This window comes from Scomber japonicus, chromosome 18 (genome assembly GCF_027409825.1).
Source record: "Scomber japonicus isolate fScoJap1 chromosome 18, fScoJap1.pri, whole genome shotgun sequence".
NCBI classification, from domain to species: Eukaryota; Metazoa; Chordata; class Actinopteri; order Scombriformes; family Scombridae; genus Scomber; species Scomber japonicus.
In genome coordinates, this window is record NC_070595.1 from 23,422,822 (window position 1) to 23,445,981 (window position 23,160).

At 38.1% G+C, this 23,160-nt stretch overlaps 5 protein-coding genes across 5 annotated transcripts; 1 reads left to right on the forward strand and 4 right to left on the reverse strand.

Annotated features, from left to right (window-relative positions):
* Positions 1–378: 378 nt before the first annotated feature.
* On the reverse strand, positions 379–1,695 carry LOC128378370 (inward rectifier potassium channel 2-like). The gene has a single exon (XM_053337866.1). It carries the CDS (start codon positions 1,693–1,695, stop codon positions 379–381), a length of 1,317 nt encoding a protein of 438 aa, XP_053193841.1.
* Positions 1,696–4,950: 3,255 nt separating this feature from the next.
* On the reverse strand, positions 4,951–6,099 carry LOC128379296 (inward rectifier potassium channel 16-like). The gene has a single exon (XM_053338917.1). It carries the CDS (start codon positions 6,097–6,099, stop codon positions 4,951–4,953), a length of 1,149 nt encoding a protein of 382 aa, XP_053194892.1.
* A 4,866-nt stretch (positions 6,100–10,965) lies between these two features.
* On the forward strand, positions 10,966–14,981 carry LOC128379298 (5-hydroxytryptamine receptor 3A-like). Its single transcript, XM_053338918.1, has 8 exons — positions 10,966–10,989; positions 12,012–12,118; positions 12,237–12,406; positions 12,719–12,834; positions 13,082–13,292; positions 13,380–13,538; positions 13,667–13,820; positions 14,975–14,981. Exons 1-8 carry the CDS (start codon positions 10,966–10,968, stop codon positions 14,979–14,981), a joined length of 948 nt encoding a protein of 315 aa, XP_053194893.1.
* zgc:112148 (uncharacterized protein LOC550424 homolog) lies at positions 14,513–18,447 on the reverse strand. Its single transcript, XM_053337829.1, has 7 exons — positions 18,417–18,447; positions 18,124–18,197; positions 17,879–18,023; positions 17,150–17,239; positions 16,477–16,602; positions 16,258–16,386; positions 14,513–16,129 (listed from the first exon to the last, which is right to left on the reverse strand). The coding sequence occupies exons 1-7, from the start codon at positions 18,426–18,428 to the stop codon at positions 16,097–16,099; spliced, it is 609 nt and encodes a 202-aa protein (XP_053193804.1). The 5' UTR covers positions 18,429–18,447; the 3' UTR covers positions 14,513–16,096.
* A 1,382-nt stretch (positions 18,448–19,829) lies between these two features.
* LOC128378341 (proton channel OTOP2-like) lies at positions 19,830–22,765 on the reverse strand. The gene is made up of 6 exons (XM_053337827.1): positions 22,336–22,765; positions 22,112–22,248; positions 21,925–21,983; positions 21,369–21,511; positions 20,095–20,942; positions 19,830–20,000 (listed from the first exon to the last, which is right to left on the reverse strand). The coding sequence occupies exons 1-6, from the start codon at positions 22,763–22,765 to the stop codon at positions 19,830–19,832; spliced, it is 1,788 nt and encodes a 595-aa protein (XP_053193802.1).
* Between the last annotated feature and the right edge of the window lie 395 nt (positions 22,766–23,160).

Below are 23,160 nucleotides of genomic sequence, written 5' to 3' on the forward strand. Positions count from 1 at the left end.
TGCAAAATGCTTAACTTTTTAAGCAAACCTTGCATTTTTGTAATCCAAATGGCTCTTCTGCGAACATATTTTGACTTTGGAAGTGCAGTATACTCAGAAACAGACTGCACACTGAGTGCAAGTGTAGGCATCTAACCCATTTTATCCCTCTAATCCCACGCAACCAGTTAATTTATCACCACCGTCACCATAAACAACATGAACTTGTTTGGATTTCCATGGTATCCTGTGCGTAAGCTTCTGCATAGAGAATTTCATACTCAAATCACAGTCTTCAACAAACCATCATGCATTATTATTAAAAGCAATCAGGACAAAATTCAAGCAACTTTTAACATACCCTTGGTAGTGTTTAACCCTTCAATATCCCATATATAATCATATCTCTGATTCTGCTGTCAAAGGCCTTGATTCTAAAGGCAAAGAGTCCAGACTGTGATCAGAGTCTGAAACCACATCTGTGTTTATGTCTTCAAGTGCACCAACCTCCACAGCCCTCATCTCCCTGTTTTCATCCTCCTCAAACTCGTCCTCCATCTCTACTTTTTCAAGGGCCACCTCATTCTCGTAACAAAAGGAGTTCCTTGAGCTGGAGGCATTGGACTTCTTCTCCGCTAGTTCTCTGGCACTACAGTGGGGCGTGCTGGGAACCTCGTAGGTGTTGTCAAAGCGAGAGTAGTCCACTTTGTAATAGTTCTTTTCTTCAAAGAGCACCGGCTCAAAGCGGTGACCCCAGAGGATCTCACTCGCCACGTAAGAGCTCCGACACTGAGTAGTCATGGCTGTGGCCTCAACCATACCCTCCAGAATCACCACAATTTCAAATTCTGATGACTCCAGCTCCTGTTTGCTCATCTCAAAGAATGGGCTGTCTTCATCAATCTCATGCACAATGGTGATTGGAGACACTAGGAAGATTCTATCAATGCCACTATCGAAGCCTACATCGATGTCTACCTGATCTAAAGGGATGAACTCTCCCTCTGCAGTGGTACGGGACTTGAGGAGCTGGGCCCTTACATGGGCCTCCACCAGGTGACTCTTCCTCAGGTTCCCCACGCGCCACATCAGGCACAGTTTGCCGTCCCTCATGGCCACTGTGGCAAAGTGACTGAACACCAGGGTCTCGTTCCTCTTTTTGGGTTTGGCCATCTTGGCCATGACAGCACCGATGATGAAAGCATCAATGATGCATCCCACAATGCTTTGGAAGACAACCATAAAGACAGCAACAGGGCATTCCTCTGTCACATAGCGATACCCATAGCCAATAGTAGTTTGGGTCTCCACTGAGAACAAGAAGGCAGCAGTAAAGCTGTCCACATTGGAAACACATATTTGAGTCTCATTCTCCAAGTCCCCATAAGAGAGGGCCACCAGCCAGAAGACAAGGCCAAAAAACAACCATGACAGCAGGAAGGAAAGGCAGAAGATGAGCAGCATCCAACGCCAGCGAATGTCCACACAGGTGGTGAAGATATCTGCCAGGTACCGCTGGCTTTTCTCACTCATATTGATAAACTGCACATTGCAGTGACCATCCTTCCTGACGAAGCGGCTCTGATGTTGGTGCTCTGTGTGCACCTTGTTGACATTGCCATTTCCATAGCCATTCGCGACAGCAATAGTTGCCAGCTTCATGCCATCTTCCTCAGAGGACACAATGCTGTAGCGGTGACTTCGCACACTCCCCATTGCTTCCACTTGGGAGGGCTGGGCCGATTCTGCTTTGGAAAACAGTCTAAGTTTTTGGTAGAAGCGTTGGAGAAACAGTTTTAAATGATCCTGGGGACAAAGTCAAGCAGAAATAGTGGACAACAGGAGTATATCCTGAGGGAAACAGGGGGGACTGGGCCTGTGCTTCTGCAGGTGTGTGCACCTTTGGTGAGGGTAGGTCACTCCTCTCTGATGGCTGTTTTGGACCTCATTAGTGAAGTGGGCTGTGGAAATTACAGAGAGAAAAACAGTTTTAAAGTAATTGGCAGCAACCAGAGCAAAGATCAGCGCATGTGGGTGTGTGGTTACTTGCTGTCTAAATAATGCAGTGTACACTCAAAGTTAGCGGCATACACAGGCAGTATAAATTTGTGCACTGAGGTCAGAAAGCACAGGGAATTTATTGTGCGTGCATTGTCAGTAGTAGATTAAAATATTATCCAAGCACTTAGATAGCTGACAAAGAGGGAAATGATGTTTACCCTGCTTAATCAAAGTATTAATTAGGCAGGTCAATCCATAGGGAGCAGAGTCAAATTACAGATCAAGTTCATGTTAATCCAGTGAGCAACTAGAACAAAGACACATCACATGCAGCAGCTCTTTGCAGACACACTTACATAAATGAAAAAGCAATATGACATGCGTAGAAAAATAAACCTGCAGCATATTCACTATTACATTTCTTGCTCCTTCATTTTAGTTATTCAGGAGTACACAGTTACAATAACAAATGTGTACAAGCATTTACAAAACTAATTCACACCTACATTTTCACCACAAAACAATGATGTAACAAGATTTAATGAACCTTGCAGCTATTCAGAGAGGATGGGTCACTTTCTCTGAAAGCAACAGTAACCTTGCATCATATGTAATAGAGCAACAAGGACAGCTAAATTAGAAAAGCTATTGACTCGTGTATGTGTGTGTGTGACTGAAAGGTCCATTAAAATGCAACACCACAGGCTACAAAAGGCCACAGTCAGCCAGACATGCTCTGCTAGTGCCAAAATCGCTCCCCACCTCCACTTTTGAAACTATCTCATCCGTGTGTGTCACTATTGTGTCAAAGTGAGAAGGTCCAGAAAGGCCTTGTAAGAAGTAGGAAATAAATCCTGGTGTTGAAAACATGTTATTGTACGTGTTTTGATGATTAAGTTCAAAATTAAACCTTTAGTCATCGTAGGTCATTTTTATTACATCATCTGATTTTGCACTGATTTAACTTTCCTGAAAGTGATCAAATGTCATGTGGGATAAAATATGCAGGACGTGGCCCTAAATCCCTCTGCATCATCTTTGTTCTTTTCAACTAATGATGTCATTGCTGGGATGACTCAAAATAGCAACCTGTCACGCACACTATTGGGAATAAGGGGCTTAAAACATCCCATAGAATTTACAATAATGAATCCCAGACAATGTCAAACTTCTTCAATACTTTAAGAAGAATGTACAGGTTACCTTATGAACAAGCAGTCATCTTTTGGTTTTACCAAATACTCTGTCTCATTGTGGTGCTCAAACAAGGCAAAGACCAGACTGCTAAAAGCCTTTATAGTTCAGACATGACTGAAAACAGTCTGACAGAAAGACAGTTGAGAGGACATTTCTAGCATACTGTCGTCTGAATTAGTGGGCAGTCAACAGAGCATGCATTTTTAACATGGGTGACCCCCTGTGGGAGTCAAACCCCCTTACTTTGAAGGAGAAAGAGAGCACTAAAACCTCTCTATCTCTGTCATTACAACTGTCACTGTTCATACTTCTAACTGTATCACATCACTTATTGCTGCAGGTTGGTACATGGTGACAGACCAAGGCTTCCAGAGGCTGCACAACCTGTGACTGTTTGTTTTACATGTGTTCTCAATTAGAGCCTACAGCTGAGGCAGATGGAAACTGGTTACATAAAGCTGCTCTATTTTTTATTACACAAATCAATAACTTTAGCCAATCATTCAGCAGATGCTGTCCTTTATTATAAACTCTGACAAAATATATATTTTTATAATAGTAGACTATTACTAAGTTTTGCAGCAGTTTCACTGTGTGTATTGATTTTGTAATATTATTATGTTTTTATTTTACTCTAAAAGCTTCAGCAAAGTATGAATTCAGCTCATGCACATATATCATGAGTTACATCAAGGACAGGGGCAATGAAGGTGATCAGTCTACATCTTCCTATTTCTAATGGTAAAAACAGCACCGTTCAATAATAATAATAAAAGGGATCATACTAAATAATACTAACAATATTAAAAACAACTTTATAAAACATGGAGCAGCTTTTCTGAGAACTGAATCATTTCTAATACTGCAGGCATCACTCTGAATTCAACCTCTATTATTGCAAACTGAAATTTTGTATTTCCCACGCTACATCACTCCCACAAATAGACACAAATGTTGTCCGCTTATTACACCTACCTGTTGGTCCATGCACAAATCTCCCGTTTTCTTGTAGTAATAAGTCCCATATGCGCCATATATGCACTCTGCGTCCCGTTTATTCTTGCTGCTCTTTTGTTGTGCTCACCAAGTTTCTCGTCCGTCACTGTAAATTCTGCCATAACCCTCTCCAACAGTACTGAGGAAAATGTTTGCCGTGGCAAAGACAGACTTTAAAAACACGTGTGCCTGTCCACGCCCCCTTTCACGCTGACGGCCAATAGAAAGCTGAAGCGCCTGTTTGAGGCTCTGAGCCCACAAGGAGTTTCTTTCTATTATTATTATTTTTGTTATTTGTCAGAGTGGGAGCCAGTGGAAAACGTGTAAAGAAAGAAGCGTGCGTGACTCTTGAGTGTGAAAACAAGTCGTGACTGAATTTCATTTGATGACATTTAAATTAATTAATTGTAATTGTGGTTTAATGTTTAGAAACTTCATGTTTTCCCCATTTCTGTCCAAGAATAAGTAATATGTTGTGAAATCTGTGAATTTCCAACATCATCAGGACTGCTGGAATAATATTTAGTGTACTGGGTGAACACAAGGTGGTGGTGTAGAGCTACAAGAAGAATTGAACAATGACTGGACTTATTACTCCAATTCATGTAAACAGTTTTACAAGGAAATTTAATTTAATTTGATTTACATTTATTAACATTGTAACAAAAACTATCTTACATGAACAGAACAGAACAGAAACAAAAAACTATCTTACATGAACAGTTCACTGTACATAACTGTACATATTGGCTTCACTGGTTTCTTTGGCTTTTTAACCTACAAACAGGTTTGGTGCATCACCTCAGCAGCAATGTCAGATGTCACTGCATAGCTGCCTCCATTTCTCTTGATTAATCTTAAGTGTTCACTGTCGGACTGTCCCGTCCCTACTGGATGTCTCCCCCTGTCATACTGCTCTGCACTCATGAGGGGCACTGCCACCCATGTGGTCTCATTGAACAGAGCGTAGTCCACCCTGTAATGCTTCTTGCCCAATTTCAACATGTCCTGGAAACGCTGCCCCCAGCGGATGTCTGCTGGTGTGTAGGAGGTACGTGTCTGGTGGAGCATTCCAGTAGAGTCACCAGTGTAGGTGAAGGACACCACCAGTTCAAAGTGGTCCTGCTGCAGGTCATCCAGGCTCAGGCTGTAGAGGGGGCTGCCAGGTTCCAGCTTGTGAGTAATTGTTGCTGGTGTGGCAAGGACAATGTCTTGGTTCTGGATGTCTAGGTCCTCGTATGATACTACAACAGAGCCCAGAGGCTTCTTCACAAAGCGGACTATCTGGGCCCTGGCCACACCTTCCAGAATGTGATTACCTCTAAAGTCGCCAAGGCGCCATGACAAACACAAAACCCCATCTCGCAGGTTGACCACTGCACAGCTGCTAAAGCCCACTGTCTGAGCTCTTTTACGAGCAGATGCCATTTTAGCCAAAACAATACCAATGATAATGGTATCAAGGAGACAGCTGACTACACTTTGAACTGTCAGTACAATAATGGCCACAATACAGTTCTCAGTTATCGCCCTGAAGCCATAGCCAATAGTTGCCTGGCTCTCCATTGAGAACATAAACGCTCCAGTAAAGCCATCCACATTGGCCACACAGGGTTCATTTTCTACATCATCCGTGTCTCCATTTACATATGCAATAAGCCAATAACAGAGACCAAAAAAGAGCCAGGAGAGAATGTAAGACAGGGAAAAGATGAGGAGCATCACCCTCCAGCGGATCTCCACAAGAGTGGTGAAGATGTCCATCAGATATGGGCCCCAGTTTCCGGGGGCCTTCTGAAACAGCACAGGAAAGCTGCCATCTTTCTGCATGTAACGCAGCTTCTTTCCCTCATTTTTTCTGCCAAGGGTGTGGATTGTAGTGTTGTGAGTGTCAATGATGACCTGATCACCCCTCTCTGTGCTCATTTTGTCCAGCAGTACCTTTCAATCTCCTGTAGACAGACAGAGAAAATGCAGATTAGGATTGTACTTTCAAAGGAAAATCACTAAAATGGACTAAGAGGGACAACATTTTACTCATTACATGTGAGTAAAATGTAAAAGGTTCTGGGACTGTTTGTTAAGCTGAAGCCTTCATGTTTGAGCAAGCGGTCACTCGTTGCCTCAGGCCAAATGATTTGAACAGTGCCGAGCTCTGGATGTGAAAAATGTACTTCAAGAGAATAAGTTTCTCACTGGTTGATTATTTACCAGAGGTTCCATTACAGTCTGGATGCCACCCACTAAGTCTGTGCTTGAAGCTCTCTACAAACACTTGAGTGTCTGCATTATAACCAAATGCAATTGTGAAGGGATTGTTTCCATTCTACTTGTTCCATTAAATAAACTTTCAATTCCAAATTAAACTGTTTGACATTCAGTGTGGAAGTACTACATAAATTACAGTTGTGATTATTTGTGGTTAGGACCTTGAAAATAGTCACTATGAAGACAAATTCAAATAAATTTGATATAATTTGTCATTTCAAGTGATGTGGTAGACGCGCAAGTGAAATAATATGCAACAGTTTGTGACATATTTAAAGTTATTCCTCATTTACAGACATAGGTTTACTGATATGTTCCTATGTGACCTGTTAAGGTCAAATGAATGATAGCTGGACATCCAGCAACTTTTAATGATCTTTTCTTCTTTTCAGCCATTTTTCCTTAGGTCTGAACGAACTACAGTAAAAAGCTTTATTGTGTTACTGAATACAAGGTAATTTTGTTACATGTAATATTTTGTATGTTAAAACAACAATTTTCATACTTATTATATTCACTGGTCCCTTAAAAAGGGTCTTTGTTACTGTTTAGTATTTGGTGTAATCAACCCCAGGTCACAAGTATTTACTGCAGTAAAGTCTTTGTAGCTTTTGACATATCAAAAAAAAAAAATTGTAGGGCAACATCTGTGTATGAGTATGCTTCCCCTATCAGGGACAGGGAAATCTAGTCTGACAGAGGGGAGAACCTCTTTTTAATCAGTTTGGCTTATCTCTTTAGTTTTGAGTTTTGGCAGTCTGTTGACTTCCCAGATGTGCCCCAGACCAAAAGCAAACAGTCAGCCTTTGAACAACAGTCCTGATATTAAGTTTTCATTTGATAAATACAATAAATTAAACAAGCATACTTGTCATGCATGTGCTCATATCATTTATGTCTTTACTGTTTGAGTCTTAAGAAAGCCTGTGCCGGTTAATTAAGCACAACCCTGACCTTAGTGAGGTGCTGTTATTAATCTATTGCTTTCCTCATGAGGGTAAATTATTATCCACAAACAGCCTTTAACAGCTCTCACCTCCAAATGTTACCACAAAGGTCAAACTTTAACACACAACCTATTTCTCATTGACGAACAGTATAAAATACACCAGAGCCACGATGTTTTTATCACTTTCACACACTGTTCTTCAGTTACCACAGTTATGGGGCGGCTTCTTGAGCTGTCACAGATGAAAGACACGTTATCAAGTTTGATTACAGAATGCTGAGTCAGCTGTCTCATTGATCAATACATTTTTCAAGCCATATCCTTCCTTTCTGAATGTTTGTCAGACTTTTATCTCAAGTTTTTATTGCTTAATTGAACCACTTGGGAACACATAGCTGATGGTAATATCAGGTTATGATTAATGACTTGTCAAGAGTTCTAATATTACATCTCCAGTGTTGTAATTGTGTACCTAAACTATTGCAGGTCTCAGTTGTGGCATGTGCAATATTAAGGTGTGTAGTTCACAATGTTAGATAAAGGTCAGTCTAAATGAAATTTGAATTATAGTTTGAATGGGCTTCTCTTGGTAAGTGAACAGTAACTGAACACATAAGTAAACAAAAACACTCAACACCCACAAAGTGAAAAAGTCAAAGATTATGGAAGTATGCACCCTCACGCATGAGACACTGAGTTTTCAGCTGCATTACATTAAAGGCTCTATCTATAAAATCTATTTACTATAATTATAACATTTCTTTTGCAGTAATTTTGTGGCAGGTGGAATCAGTATTTGATAAATATGGTAGACAACAGCAAAATGCTTCAAAAATAAAACAAGTTACTACAACAACATGATGAATAAAATACTTATTAACAACAAAACGAGCCATGTTGCAGTGCTACAGGTTTCAGTCAGTTGCGGCCTGATTTCTATCAGAGGCCATGGACAAGGACAAGAACAGGTTACAGGACAATCAGGTCTGTGGAAAAGGTTGCTGAGGCCCACCTACCCACCCTCTAGCACTTGAATGATTCAGAGTCACAAAACAAGCAGGATACATTGTTGAGGTATGGTGTTTATAAGTAATCTTTCTTACAGAGTTCTCTATGTTTTTTTCCTTTTCCCCTTGTATTTCACCTGTATTGTCTCCAGCTCAGGTAATTGTTTTGTGTACACTGGGGATTTTATATTCCTCTATATGTCCTTAAAATCCTATTTATTTCCATTTCTCATTTCATTTAGTACAGTTCTTGTGCCGAAACATTACTGCAAATAGTGAAATCCATGCACAACATCTTCCATAAATATGTAACCAATTCATTGCATTACTCAACAATTGCTGTCACATTTGTTTGTCAATAAGGAAAAAAATGTTATAATTTGACTGCAATTTCTTCTGGCTAGATTAACACTAGTCATATATCGAAGGTATTATTCTGTATTATTTGTTACTATTCAACTGCATTTGCATTTAATTTGCAATCATTTAAAAGCAGTCTGATAAAATGTGTGAAGTGAAACTAATACAAAGCACAAGAGAATCAATATCAAACTTACGTGCAGAGAAGAAATAAGAGTTTGTCAGGTGTCACAAAGGTGCCACAGCCAAAGTAACCGCTGACTTCAGTCACTTGCAGAGTGTGACACTGTTGGGGGACGGCCTGGTCCTAAAGCAAAGTCCCATTTTGTTCCGATATCACGGCAATCACTTCCCTGTGAAACCTTATTGGACAATCAGGAAGAATTTATGACCTATGGAATATTTTAAAGGTTTCTCCCAGGACAAAAACATCAAATGTCCTCGACGTGTTTGTTTCAGGATTATGAAACATAATTACGTCTTTTTAAAAAGACTTCTGCAGATGATGAAGACAGGGATACTATTTATAGGTTATTTGCAGGTTATTTGCAGCTATGTATATTTGAGTAATTTCTCTTCAAAATTTCCGTGATTCATTAGACAGAAAGTTAACCTTTGCTCGATCAGGTGGAGAGGCAGTCATTGGCACAAGGATCGTCTTTCTCTCAATTGTCTTCAATTTGTTTCTGATAAGACAAGAGAGATCACAAATGACTGCCGGGAAACACTAACTTTTAAAACCACATTTATTGCAGTCATATAACATCATTTAGAGCTGTTATAAAGAGGTTGGCAACATCAAAACAACCTTTTTGTGTTGCTAAAAATAGAACACAACCCCTACTCCCTTCTGAAACCTACCCGATTCAGTGTGTATTGATCTTTTTGAAGATGACGTGTGAAAACAGAGATAAGACACATTCCTCAGAGAGATAACCTGGAAAGTTCATCAGTCTGTCATTTTGAGGCAGCAACTATATAAAGACACATTGAAAACACAAGAAAAAATGAAATAGCAGTACATAGTATACCCCTTGATTGATTGATTGATTGATTGATTGATTGATTGATTGATTCAAGTGTCCTGCTCCACATGATGCTTACAAGATGACAAACATCAAAAATGGTTACAAACAAATCATGATGTACAACATTTCAAAAGCCAACATTTCAGGACATCCAATAAAGAGGTATGTTCAATTTGAATGATGCAGGATACTCTGTCTCAGCTGATTGGCCAAATGGAAAAATAGCCCAATATACTGTATAATTATACATAGTTATTAGACACACTTAGTTATTTTGTAACTTTTTTTAAGTTTTTAGCAGAAAATGTTAAATGGAGAAATGTGTACAACAGTAACACGGGGAAACATTTATCATGACCATCATGATGGGGACAGGATTTCCCAGGAGGAAAGGATTTTCCCAAGAGCTGCTCTAAAGTGCCTATAGTGAATGTTATGTGGTTTGAGGAGGCTCATTTGAAGTTGTCAGCCAAGTACGGAGAGATGTGTTTTGAATCTGCGTGTCAGACAAAGAGGAGAGGCCATTGTGTAGTGACCTAAAACAGATAGAAAAGTATCCATACCAGTGGCACCAAAGAGGAGGATGAGAACGCAGCACTAGACAGGATGAAGGCCTTGAATAGGGAAACAACCTGATCAGTGTGGAAATCTTCTGAGTTCAACATATTGGAGACCAGAAAGTGATAAGCTTAGCTTTGACTGATAATGATCTAGTCAATCAGACATAACATGTGTGAAATGTTCAAGATAAAGCACCAGTTACCCAGTACTCTAACATTCCAGAAAAACCATGATGGATACAACTGAAAATAGGGTAGAACATTTTTTTTTTGTAATGCACTAGACTTCATTTGGAGACATGTGAATACGTCCCAAGATAGACAATCAGATGGAAGTACCTGTCCTTTTCTTTCTATACGTTTTCCTAGTTTTCAACATCTAATGATCATTTTTGACCAATCCAACGTACATAATATGTTTTAATATTTGAAATTATTATTATTATTATTTTGCCAGTGCAATCTAATTTATAGAAAGGTTTTCCAATTAACAAAAGTAAAAGCCAACAATCACCCAGCTGTCACAACAAAATAGGTGTTTGATGGCTGTTGCGTGAGAAGGTAAGCCTTTGCGAAACTACAGAAAAACCATAGCTGTCTCAAGTCTTTGTCACGCCACCATGACAGTGTCCTGTCTCCATCAGGTACACTCATGTCTCCATTATTGTTTACTCACTGTGTTGTATGACAGCCAGAGTCCTTTTGTGATGCAGAGCAGCATGGACAGGTGGAATGACAAATTGCAGCTGGAGCCACTTGTACTTGGTGGCAGGTAAACAGACAGTGGGACAAATTGTACTTATGTTCTGTCTGTTTACAGAGGATCAATATCACCACTGGTATTCTTACACACTATTATGGGAGAGCCATATTGTCTCATATGAGCCTGCATGGGGTGCTGAGTGTTGTAAATATGCAGTTTCACGTCACACATAAGCCTATTTAAGTGTCAAGTCAGGCAAACGAAGCTGAGAGAGGAGAGCTGTCAGTTAATGCATGAGGTTTATTCATCTTATTCCTGCAGCAATGTTTTCAGATATGTTGAGATTTATTCATCTGTGGAAGGCTGTCTTCTTGCTGACTTTTCTTGCAATAGGTAAATTATTTTTTAAAGATGTAACAGGCTGGAAGAATCATTTCTAAAAACTTTAAAACTCTGGTTCACATTTATGTCTCATTTTAGGAGGTGGATATGGCAATTCCAACTGCACAACAAGGCGATGTCTGGCTGAAACACTCATCAACAGAAACTATTCATCTCAGCCACAGTATGAAAACTGCAACCAAAAAATAAAAGTGCCGTTCATTGAGTATCAAACCCTGTCAGTCGTAAGTATTGTCTTAAACATTTTATAGTTTAAAGTTTTTCTTATAAGTTGAAAAAATATTTCACTGTTCTTTCCTGCATATCACCTAATTAAAACTTTCTAATAATTTGAGAATGCCTTTTCATCATGTAAAAATGCACAGCATTTGAAAAAGGACATTTATCTATCTTATCATATTTATAATTATTATTTTTTCTTTAACAGGATACAAAGAATCTCCGCTTAATTGTTCGTCTACAAGCCAATATTGTAAGCCTCAAGATACTTTCAAATGAGCAAAGAGCAAAAGAGCAATAAAGAGTGTACTTTAATCACATTAATGTTGATTATCACAACAGGAATGGAAAGATATTGAGCTGAAATGGGACACGTCAGTTTATCAATATGATACGGTGGTCCTGCCAGTAAATTCAATCTGGACCCCAGAACTCCATGTGACAAATGGGTAAGTTTATCACATCAGATAAGAGATTCAAACTGTCATTATGTGTTATCACTAAATCATTTCTTGGACTCCTTGATGTTTATCTGTTACATCTGGCTTCTATCATGTGTGACTACAGAATCCTAACAACTATGAAGCACAGTTCCCATGATCTGCTGGTATACAGTAATGGCACCGTGAAGCACATGGTCATCATCAATGCAGAGGTGAACTGTGAAGTCAATCTGTTCAACTATCCCTTTGCAGCTGATGAGTGCCCCGTCGCCATCCAGGCCTGGTCCATTGACGGTGAGCTCAGAAAATTCACTGCATGTAATATTCTTTCAAAGATATAGAGTGGGTGATAAAAGATAAAAGTGGGTGACAATTTTCAGTTTGTTTTTTGTTTTTTTTAATTGAAGACTCTTCTGCCCTTCCTTCTCTTTACAGTTACATTTTGAAAGATCTGCTTCATCTTTTGGATGATATTTCAACTATTTTAGCATTGTCATAATCATCAATCATTCAGTGTCAAAAGAGAATAAATGCACATAATTCTGTGCAGTTGTATCATAATAAATGAATTATTAAAATTTTAATTTTAGTTTCATTTCATTTCAGAATGTGGTACAGAGCTGTTATTGGGTGACGTGTGGATGGTGGATAGTACCCATGGAGACTGGGAAACGGTTAATGTGGAACTCCTGAAAAAAAGAACTGATCGCAATTACATCTTGGTATGTTCATAAAATTAAAAAATGAAGGAAGGGAGTTAAGGAAGGAATTGTAATTAGTGTTTCTTTCTATCCTGCTATTAACCCAAAGTATTTTTAACCACTTAGAAAAACTTATTATCTGTTTGATGAAAGTTTGCCAAATAAACTGCATGACTTCAACTGAAGATATTTCAACTACAGTTAGAAATGTTTAAAAGCAATGAAAAACCTACTATAACCATCAAATTGGGACTGTAATTCTCCCTAGGTGTCATTGAAGATCAAATACCTGAACCCCTTCCTAACTTTAATGCTGCCCAGTATCTTACTCATCTTGACCGACGTAGTCAGCTTCGCCCTGCCACTGGGAGGCGGTGAACGCAACTCTTTCAAGGTCACTCTGGTGCTCAGCTTCACCATGTTCCTCATAATTCTCAACGATAAGCTCCCTGGAGACAGCAACTGCAGCCCCATCATCCGTCAGTCATCTTGCATGCATGTCACCAACACACTCACAGTTTGACTCTGAACTGTGGAAAGTCACTAACCATCTGTCTTCGCTGCAGGACCCCACTTCTGTATTTGTCTGGCCCTCTTGGTGTTGAGCATGTTGGTGTCCCTGGTGCTTACACGGGTGGCCAAAGATGGAGGCCTCATTTTCTGCTGCATGTCCAAAGGATCAACCTGTGGAAGCAGAGGGAACAAGGAAGAGAAAGAGGATGAAGGTGAGGAAGATGTGAATGTTAAATGACTGGAATATTTTTGATAAAGAGCTGAGTAGAGTGAGTCTTGATTTTTTAGAAGCCTGTATAACACATTCCACCTCTCCTAATTATCACTTTAATCCTTACAGAAGACAAAGCTGACATTGCAGTCACTCAGCTTGATGCCTCAGACAGTCAAATCCTCAGAAAGGTGGTCTACTTCCTGGAAACCCTGGATGCCAAGGAACTGAAGATAGCGAAAAGTCAGGAGTTTGCCAACAGAGTGGACAAGATCTTTTTCTGGTGCTATTTCACTTTTTGCATCTTATACTTTTGTATAATATCTGGTGTGATGTTGAAGTATCAATGTGAGGTTGACCATTTTGATTTCTGGTACTAAAAATAGATACTGCATAACATTACTTCAAACATATAACTGAGCTGATCTACAAAAAACCCCAAAAACAAATATATATACACATATCATTGCATCATTTCTCCACCATGATTTGTGATTGTATAGGCCTTATTTGGACGTTTGTTAAAAATGTGAGTCAGCTTATTTCTGAAAGTCAGACAAATAAAGACATTTCACTTTCACTCCTGAGCTTATTTATTCCAATTGAGTCACATAAACATATGAAATAATCATTTTCACTGAGGCAGTTGCACACATGATGAATAGTTACATCCATACAAATACATATCATATTAAATATTGTTTTTTATTTTGTTATTGTTGTCATAAAATACACATATGTATTATTTAGTTTATCACTATCACTTGTATGTAGTTAGTTTGTATAATGTTGTGAATTTGTAATATGTTTTAGGTCAGGTTTCAGGTTTTCTCTTCTCCCTGCACTGTTTTTATCTGTTCTCTGTAATCTTGTGTGTAACTTTTAATTTGTGCAAAATAAACTAAACAAAAAATACCACAACAATAAATAACATATAGGTCTATGAGATGATTCAACTTTTCCCCTGCAACTGTTTAATTTCAGCACTGAAAAAAAAAAGATCTTATTCTTCTTTTCTACTGTGCTTTTTGATCACACCAAAACTTTGATGATCATCTACTTGTTCGGCTCAAGAGGCCTCTCTCTGTCCAGTTACTGATGAAAGCACCACTTATTGCTGAATACACAAAGTAATGATGGTGTTAAGGGTTTGCTTAAAATGTTCAAGCATCTTCACTCAGCTTCTTAAACTATTGCATGTTGGCAGAGACTCACAGGTGATTAACACAAATCTAAGTACACTGCAATGAATTCTCAATACACAAAGGTTCCTTTGTTGCCACCTAGTGGTTGAATCAATACTAGCAGAGGCACTTCTTTACCTTCACTTGATTATTTACCCCACAACTACTCTCCATCTGACTTCATGACATTTTAACCTGCAAGACTTGAACTTATGTTTAATATTTCACCACTCTGTGTATGTCTACCACAAAGCTGCTGAAGGGAGGCTAAAGAGAGGTGAACAGATCAGCAACTAATATTCTTATTAAGTGTGTACGATGTCATCAGCATGGACTTTATGGTAAGACTATAACACGTTTAATTTATGCTGCTCAAACATTAGGATGCTGTTAAATATGTGTAAATAACATGATCACATAATTAGTATAGTGGCTCAACTGAAGCATTTGCAGTGAGTCATGAGAAAGTCAGAAACAATCATTAGATGTTACTTATCATATTTGTAGAAAACAACAATATGCCAGGGGAAGTCTGAGTAAGTGGCTGTTTTTCATATAATACCACACTCAAGTAACACTTTTAAAACATATTTTCAACTTTAAAAACGTAACCCTAACCTCCCTACCATATCCTATAATGTCAATGTAAGAAAATAAAGTTTCATTGAATTTCATTGCCACAACCAAGATTTAATCAGCAGCCACAATAAGATTAACAACATCTATATTGAAGCATGAGTAAACATGTTGAAGTTAACAACTTTATAATTTAAATATATATATTTCTATATATCCAAAATAATTAAACCATTCATCCCAAATGGCCTTAGAAAACATACAAAATATTCCTGCAGAGTTGATTCATCAAAATTCAGAAAAAGTGGCTCAACCTCAGGGTACAGCAATATTATATGTAATACACATTTCATGCTGTACATTTGAGAAAAAAACATGCATAAAGTGTGGTCACATTCACATTTTAATATCTGCACTCCTGGTAATGTAAAGATAATAATAAGTTAATGTAAATCATTTTTAGACTGTGCTTACTAGTTAAGTTTGTTAGTCTACAAAATGATGCAACAATTGTCTCACATCAATAAAAAAAAAATCACCTTTCCCTGTGCCATCACCTGGAGTATGAAAACTATTATATGAAATTATTGAAATAAATCAAAAAATGAATGTTGAATTTTTAGAAGTCAATTATTCTTGAATGTAACAATCAATACATTCAAAGAGAATGACACATACAAAAACCAAAAACTTTAACCAAAGACTCCAATGGAAGTGCAAAAGCCCATTAATCCTAATGTTTTCAAAAAGGAATCAAGTGAATTTAGTGTGTCCATCCAGCATCGTACTCATCTCCTCTTTAACCTAAAGGTCCCATTGTTTTCTTCATTGTCTGTTTATGAAAAAAAAAAGGACACATTAATGCAACATACCAATATAACGGTATAAGTAACAATATATTGTAATAATATAACAATATAAAGTAAAGTAAAGAGGGGATCACCATTATTTTTCACATACCTCTTTAAAAATCTGGACACCAAGGTAGTTCTTTGCCATGTTTCTTAGGTTGGACTGTCCGCCAACTTTGCATCTGACATAGCCATACACGTTGGCCCATTGTAAAACCAAGCCCATAATTACAACAGCCTGGGAAAACATCACAAACATGAGTGAGACACAAACCAAATATTAGCAGTTTACTAAATTGACATTGAAATTAAAAAACACTGAACCGACCAGCCATTTAATCTTGAAAGAAAAAATGGTGCTGAACACAAAAATGATCCAGAACATGGGGCACACAATGAGGCCAAGCCAGAAGATCCGTGCCTCTGCACTCGACGTTGGATTCAGACTGTCTGTCTGTTAAGAAAAACAAATAACATTTCCTTTTAATCTATTCAATAAAGAGCCGGGGAAAAAAAAAAAGTTTAAGTCATGGAAATTCATGTGCATTGTGACGTGTGACATTTTGAAGGGATGACAATGCAGCTGTATCTTTGATGTTTTAATAAAAGGAAACCAAGATTTAATGTTTACCCAAGAAAAGCCCTTAGTAAATATTACTGAAGGACTATAAACAATTCTGCAAGGTAGATCAATCTTTTAAATTGTAGATGCACCATAGTTTCCACAAAGTGCAGACAGGAGTTCAACCATCTTCCTGTATTTTTCAGAAAGTTGTATTTTTGGCTGGCAAGGTTGTAGTTTTTATGTTTATGAAATGTTATGAAGCTATTTAGTTTACAAATAATGCTTTGTTCCATTTTTCTCTTTCATTTGAGAACGTTTTTTGTCAAAAAAACTGCAATACTAAAAAACGTATTATTTCATGTCTTTGTTTAGTGCGACATGAGTTGTGCAAATACCTGCTAAACATTTGAGATGAGCCCAATGAACTCCTGCTTACCTTCCTTGACTCAAACACCCAGTGGCTCTTTCCATCTTTATCCACTTGATTCCACCATCGAAGCCCCACCAACAATCTGCCAGATACATTCTGGGAGGGAAAAAAATAAATACATTTTAAAAAGTTTGTTTATATATACACAGTCAACAGCTATTTCATAACGTACACATGTGCAATCTAATTCAATCCAATACAACAGCTCTTCTACTTTTTTTAAGTTTATATATTTCCATTTTTGCTGATATTGTCAAAAAAAAGTGTTAATTTTACTTTAAGCTGATTACTGAGGTTATACTAAGCGGTGGTAGCGCACTGAGGTGCATTATATTGAATGGTGTTCCTAATATTTGCCCCTTCATGTATGTTAATGGAGTGGACAAAATATTAGGAACACCATTAATGCACCCTAATATGCCACTATAACTTACTATGACCTCAATAATAAACATAAAGTGGAATTATCACCTTTCTGTATTTATAAATGTCATAAATGTGTATTATAATAAGCTGATTTGATTCATCATACACAACTTACACATAACACTTGTGTCCACATTTTCACAAAATAAGAAAAACAGAAAAGGAAAAACAATTAACAAAAAAAAACTTAAAACAAGGTGTTAAAATATATATACACAACTGAAGCATGGCACACTGTAGAAGTTAATGCAGTATAACTTGGTGGTCCTGAGGTAAAGCATAACCTGAGCAGACTTGTATTAAGCTCACCTTGACAGTCCAGAAGTCACATGACAGCAGAAGGATGATGGTGACCATACAGACAATGAAGCGACTACTGAAGATCTCGCACAATAAGTAGACCGCAATGGCGCATACTCGGAAGAAAAGATGGAAGAATGAGGCCAATGGATGCCTGCAACACAAATCTACATGTCATTATATTTAAATCCAGTCCAGTTTAACTAATACTGACAGCCTGGCCACTTTATAACCGCGACAGTAGCACATCTCACCTGATTTTGGACTTTCTTAACGTGCTGGTATCGTCATCTTCACCAAAAAGAGGAGCGTCTGTGTCTTGATAATCCTGTAAACATTACGTGTACATGTGTTAGCAGCTAAACGCTAACACTTCATGCAGAGACCAAAACAGACAAAGATGTGTATCTACTGTGTGTTTTCTCGGCTTAGTTTGTGCATTCAACATGAAAACTCATAAATATTACTTTTTAAAATATCAATTAAGATGTGTATAACGTGCTCAAGACGAAAAACTATTTCTAAATAGTCATAAAATGAGACTTACCTGCGTCCGCATTTTGACACTTCAAATGTATTTCCTGGTGACGTGGTGGTAAACAAAACAGTGTGCTAAGGACCCCGTGGATGTGCGCCCTTAAATTTGCCTGAAGATCAGATCCATTATCCTTCCCAAATCATTTATGAGCATTTTTAATTCTCTTGTGATTTTTCTCATGTTTGTTCTGTTTTCCCAGATGCTTTGGTGAAGAATGTCTTTATCAACTTTACTAACTTCCCTGCCTTAAACGTGTATTAAAAAGTAAGGTATAGGGTTGATTATCTTTTAACAAAATGTGCCCTATAAAATATCAGAAAATAGTAGAAACAATGCCTATTACAATTTTCTATACCCAATGGGGACATCTTTAAGTTGCTTGTTTTGGTCTAATAGGTCAAAACTAAAATATAGCTATTTAGGCTAACTTGCTATCATAAGAAAAGCAAAATTTGTGAATAGGGCACAACCGATACTGGACTTAAAGTGGCCGATGCTGATATTAGGGAGAAATTGGCCAATAATGTTATATATACAGAATATAAACATAAACACACACTTTTTTGCAATGATCCCTCAAATGTGGTTATCAAACACTGGTGATAAAGACATATAATGGATATTAATATATTACATTTTAACAATAAACGTTAACACTGGCTATGAATTTTAAAAAAAACACATATATTAAACTTGAATTAAGAAAAAAGGATCAAATATACCTTAAACATATTCACTGATACCAATATATCTGTGATCAGCCAATACCAGCCAATAATATCGGCTGACCTACATATCGGTTGAGCTCTACTTGTGAAAATGTTTGATCATTTATCATCATGGATGCTGATTCTGTTAAACAACTTATCAATCAACTAATTGTTTCAAGTTTTTTTTTAAGAATACATGCTCACAGACTAGTCTCTCAGATTATCATTAGAATAGTTTTTTAATAGATTAACTGCTTTAACTAACTCTGTTAACGTTAGCAGAAGTAGTAGTAGTAATAATAATAATAATACTAACAATAATGATGATAATAATTACATTAATAATAATAATAATAATAATAATGATGATGATGATGATGATGATGATGATGATAATAACACACAACTAATCGTTCTCTTCCACCCCATTTATTTATTGCTCATCTTTATTTTACACAGAGGATGAGGCATAAAACCAGTGGGACAAGATTACCTTCACTTTTGTTTTCTTTTTTTTTAAGCTCTGAAAATAATATTATGGATACATTTACATGGCCAAATATACAGGCTATAGCATATTGAGAAACATCAATGCAATGTTGTCTGCCAATACATACGTCACAAAGGCATCACCGAAGCACACTACAATTTATACAAAACAGTCTATAATGTCAATACAGTTGGCTGTACACACTTTGTCCCTCCTTCAGTGTTATGTGGTGAGGTAGACCTCAAACAGACTGGCAACTGAATGCATACGGTAAAAGATGCCAAAAGGAAGTCCAATATTCACGACAGCAGCCCACATGTTGAACTTGTAGAATTTAGTTTCGGTGGTGTGGTCAAACTGGGGACGAGCACCAAAAGCTGGCATGATCCACAGCTGTTATAGAAAGAAATAAGAGATCAGATTTAGTATTATTTAGAGACAATTTAGAGACATAGAATTTGAGCAAGCAAGGGAGACCGGTACTCACTATGACATTGGCCAGCAGCAAAAACGCACAGACTTCCTTCAACACCCATCTCTTCCATGACAATTTGGATCTGTGCTCAGTAGTGTGTCCATGCGGGTTGCGCTCCGTAAGTACTGGGCTTGGCTTGGTATCCATTTCTTTCTCTTCAAGGCCGCCCAGCTCTTTGCTTGGCTGCAGCACATATGGATTTGCAACAACACTGGAGATTGGATGAACCTCGTGGAATGGCTCCCGATGAAGCCCTTCGACAATGAAAAAGTTCTGCAGGCCAAGCTGGATTATCATCAGGATAGCCCACGCTAGGTTGAGCCCGTCCAGGTAGCTCTTGGCTCCAGTTCCCACCATAGCTACAATAGTGAAATAACTGATAATGAATTGACCCAATGAACAACCCACCAGCAGCCCCACATCCAGGCTGCGAGTGGGGTTTTTCTCTGACACATGTTCTCTGTGGTCCACCTTGTAGATGACACAGCCGATCACAGTGGTCACAGACATAAGGGTTACTATCACTATATTCATGACGAAGTGCATCATCAGAAATGTGTCTTTCTTGCCATTGCTGTTATGCTTCTTCATTTCCATCTCGTACACAATGAAGGTTGCCAAACCTGCGATCACCAAGAGAAATCCCGACACAGGACCGAGAAATACATTCTTGAGATGGAATTTGATGTTGTGGTGGTGGTGCTCGTCTGATACTCGACCAACATTTTTCCACATGACATAGGCCATGGCAGAGGCAAAGAGACTGTACTCGATATGGAAGGGGTACAGGTAGTAGTAGGCCTCCTTGAACATGCTGCATGAAGTGTGGCTGCATTTGCACTTATCGCTGCCATAACTTGCTGTAAGACATGACAGGACACAGAGAGAGAGAGAGAGAGAACAATGTTATGCTGTGGTAGTTCTTGGCTTGCTCTATATGCTTTGATTGATTTATCTCTCAGACACGAACAACAGAGCCATCACGTGCCTTACACTCAAAATAGTGAATGCCACTGATAAACTTATAGGACCCTAAAATGAGGAAGAGCCTGCTTTGGCAGAAGTTTTGTCCTTTCTGCCACAACAGTACTGAACCATCAGTGGATGTGTGTGCAGATACATATGTGTAGACAGGCGGGGTAATGTTATATGTTTATATTGTCAGTATATTTGCAGTGCGGCTATCTGTATGTTTCTGTGTGGAATATGTACAGGTTATGAAAATAAATTCTCTGCGGGACAAAAAATACCTATTCTATTAATATCTATTTATGTACTTTGATTACCTTTTTCAATGAACAGGCTTCGTCCAGAAATTTTAGTTGAGTTGCTCGGATAGTCTGGAATAATTGTTTGGTGAAGGGACTCCTCAGTGACTGCAGTCATCCACAAAACTAGATTTGTGGAGAGGGTAAGCATCAGCCCACAGCTAAATAAGCAAGAAAAGAAAAAAAACATCAGGTGTTAATTTTATATTTACATTTGATATTAAAATCAGTATGTACCAAGGAATGAAATTCTTGCTGTTCATTGATTTATGTATTTACAGTGTTTCCCCTATAATTGTTGTAATTTTTTAAATGCCAAAAATATACCTAATATCCTCCTCACCACCAGTCCCCTCAACTCTCGGTATTTTTCAAATGACATTTGGTTTATTAATTAAAGAAAGTAAAGAAGATATAAAATAATAGCACATTTTGAAGGTCTGTAAATAAAGAGAATGGCCTGATTTTCTGAACATGGCAACAACAGCATCAGTATAAAGATGCAGTTATTGTCATTCTTCAAAAAGACCTTGAATTATGAAATGAAGGAACAAGAAATCCATGAATCACATACCGTGTAATGTTCTTTTGTAGCTGTGCACAGTCCTTGGCATGCATCCCCAAGAAGTATGTCTGCAAACAGATTTTAAAATGATTAATATTATTTAAAATAATATTATTTTGCAACCATTTAAGTCTCAACTTTAACTCAATATCTTTTTGTGTCATTGAAGCATGTTGGCATTTTTAGTTGTTTTTACCTGCACAAGTATAAAAATAAGCTGGACAACAGGGAAAGCAACCTTAACAGCAGAATCACAGTGGAGGTAGCCAACATAGCTGGCTATCTTGAAAATGTCCATGAGAATACTGAGGAATCCAAATACCACAAGTCCTCCTGATGGAAAGAAAACAGGGTTAAAACATATGAAAGTCTTCAAAAACTGCTCTGTGAATGAAAAATCAATCAGGAACATTTACTTACCCTTGAGCCACACGGGTCCGGCATGGCCATCCTTGTACAGAACAGCATTTTCATGCTTGATCGTATAGATAGCATAATAAATCATCCAGATGGAGGTGAGGAGGAGGAGGACGATGAGGAAACTCTGCAGGTCAGAAGAGCTGATGTCGACGTTGTTGTATGCACTGCCGCTGACCAAAGCGCAGCCCAGCAACAAAATGTTTAAACAAATGATCCCAGACAGCATCCATCCCCAGTTTCTGCCCCACTCTTTCGCAGCTCCAATGGAGGAGATGTTCATCTCGGGCTCACATGTCCTCCTGGCTTGGCCCTCTGTATTGATATTTTTGGACAGGTGGGCCTCCTCTGTCTCCCTGTCTTTGGCTGTCATCCTGCATGATTCACACGGAGTACCATCAGTCTTACAATCACAGGGATAGTTCAAACACATGATTGCTCTCTGTTTAACACCTGAACTGTTCACATATCAGTTGTTAGCTGCTCTGGTTTTGCTGAATACATTACAGGTTTAACCGCTACACCTATTCAGCAACTTCCTCTTAAAACATTCCCCGCCCAACTGAAACCTTTCCATGACAACTTAATCAGCATAATTGACACCCTTTCAATGCTACACAAAAAAGTGGTCTCAAATCAACAAATAGGATTCTTTTAACTCGGATTATGACAGAGCCATGTATTGAGTGATAATCCACAAAAATTCTTACATGGATCAACATCAATAGAAGTGAAAAAAGCTTTATATTAATGTAAATATGACTCTCATTGAATATCAAAATCAAGATCATAATGCGACTTTTCAGTAAAGCAGCAACTTGCTAAAAA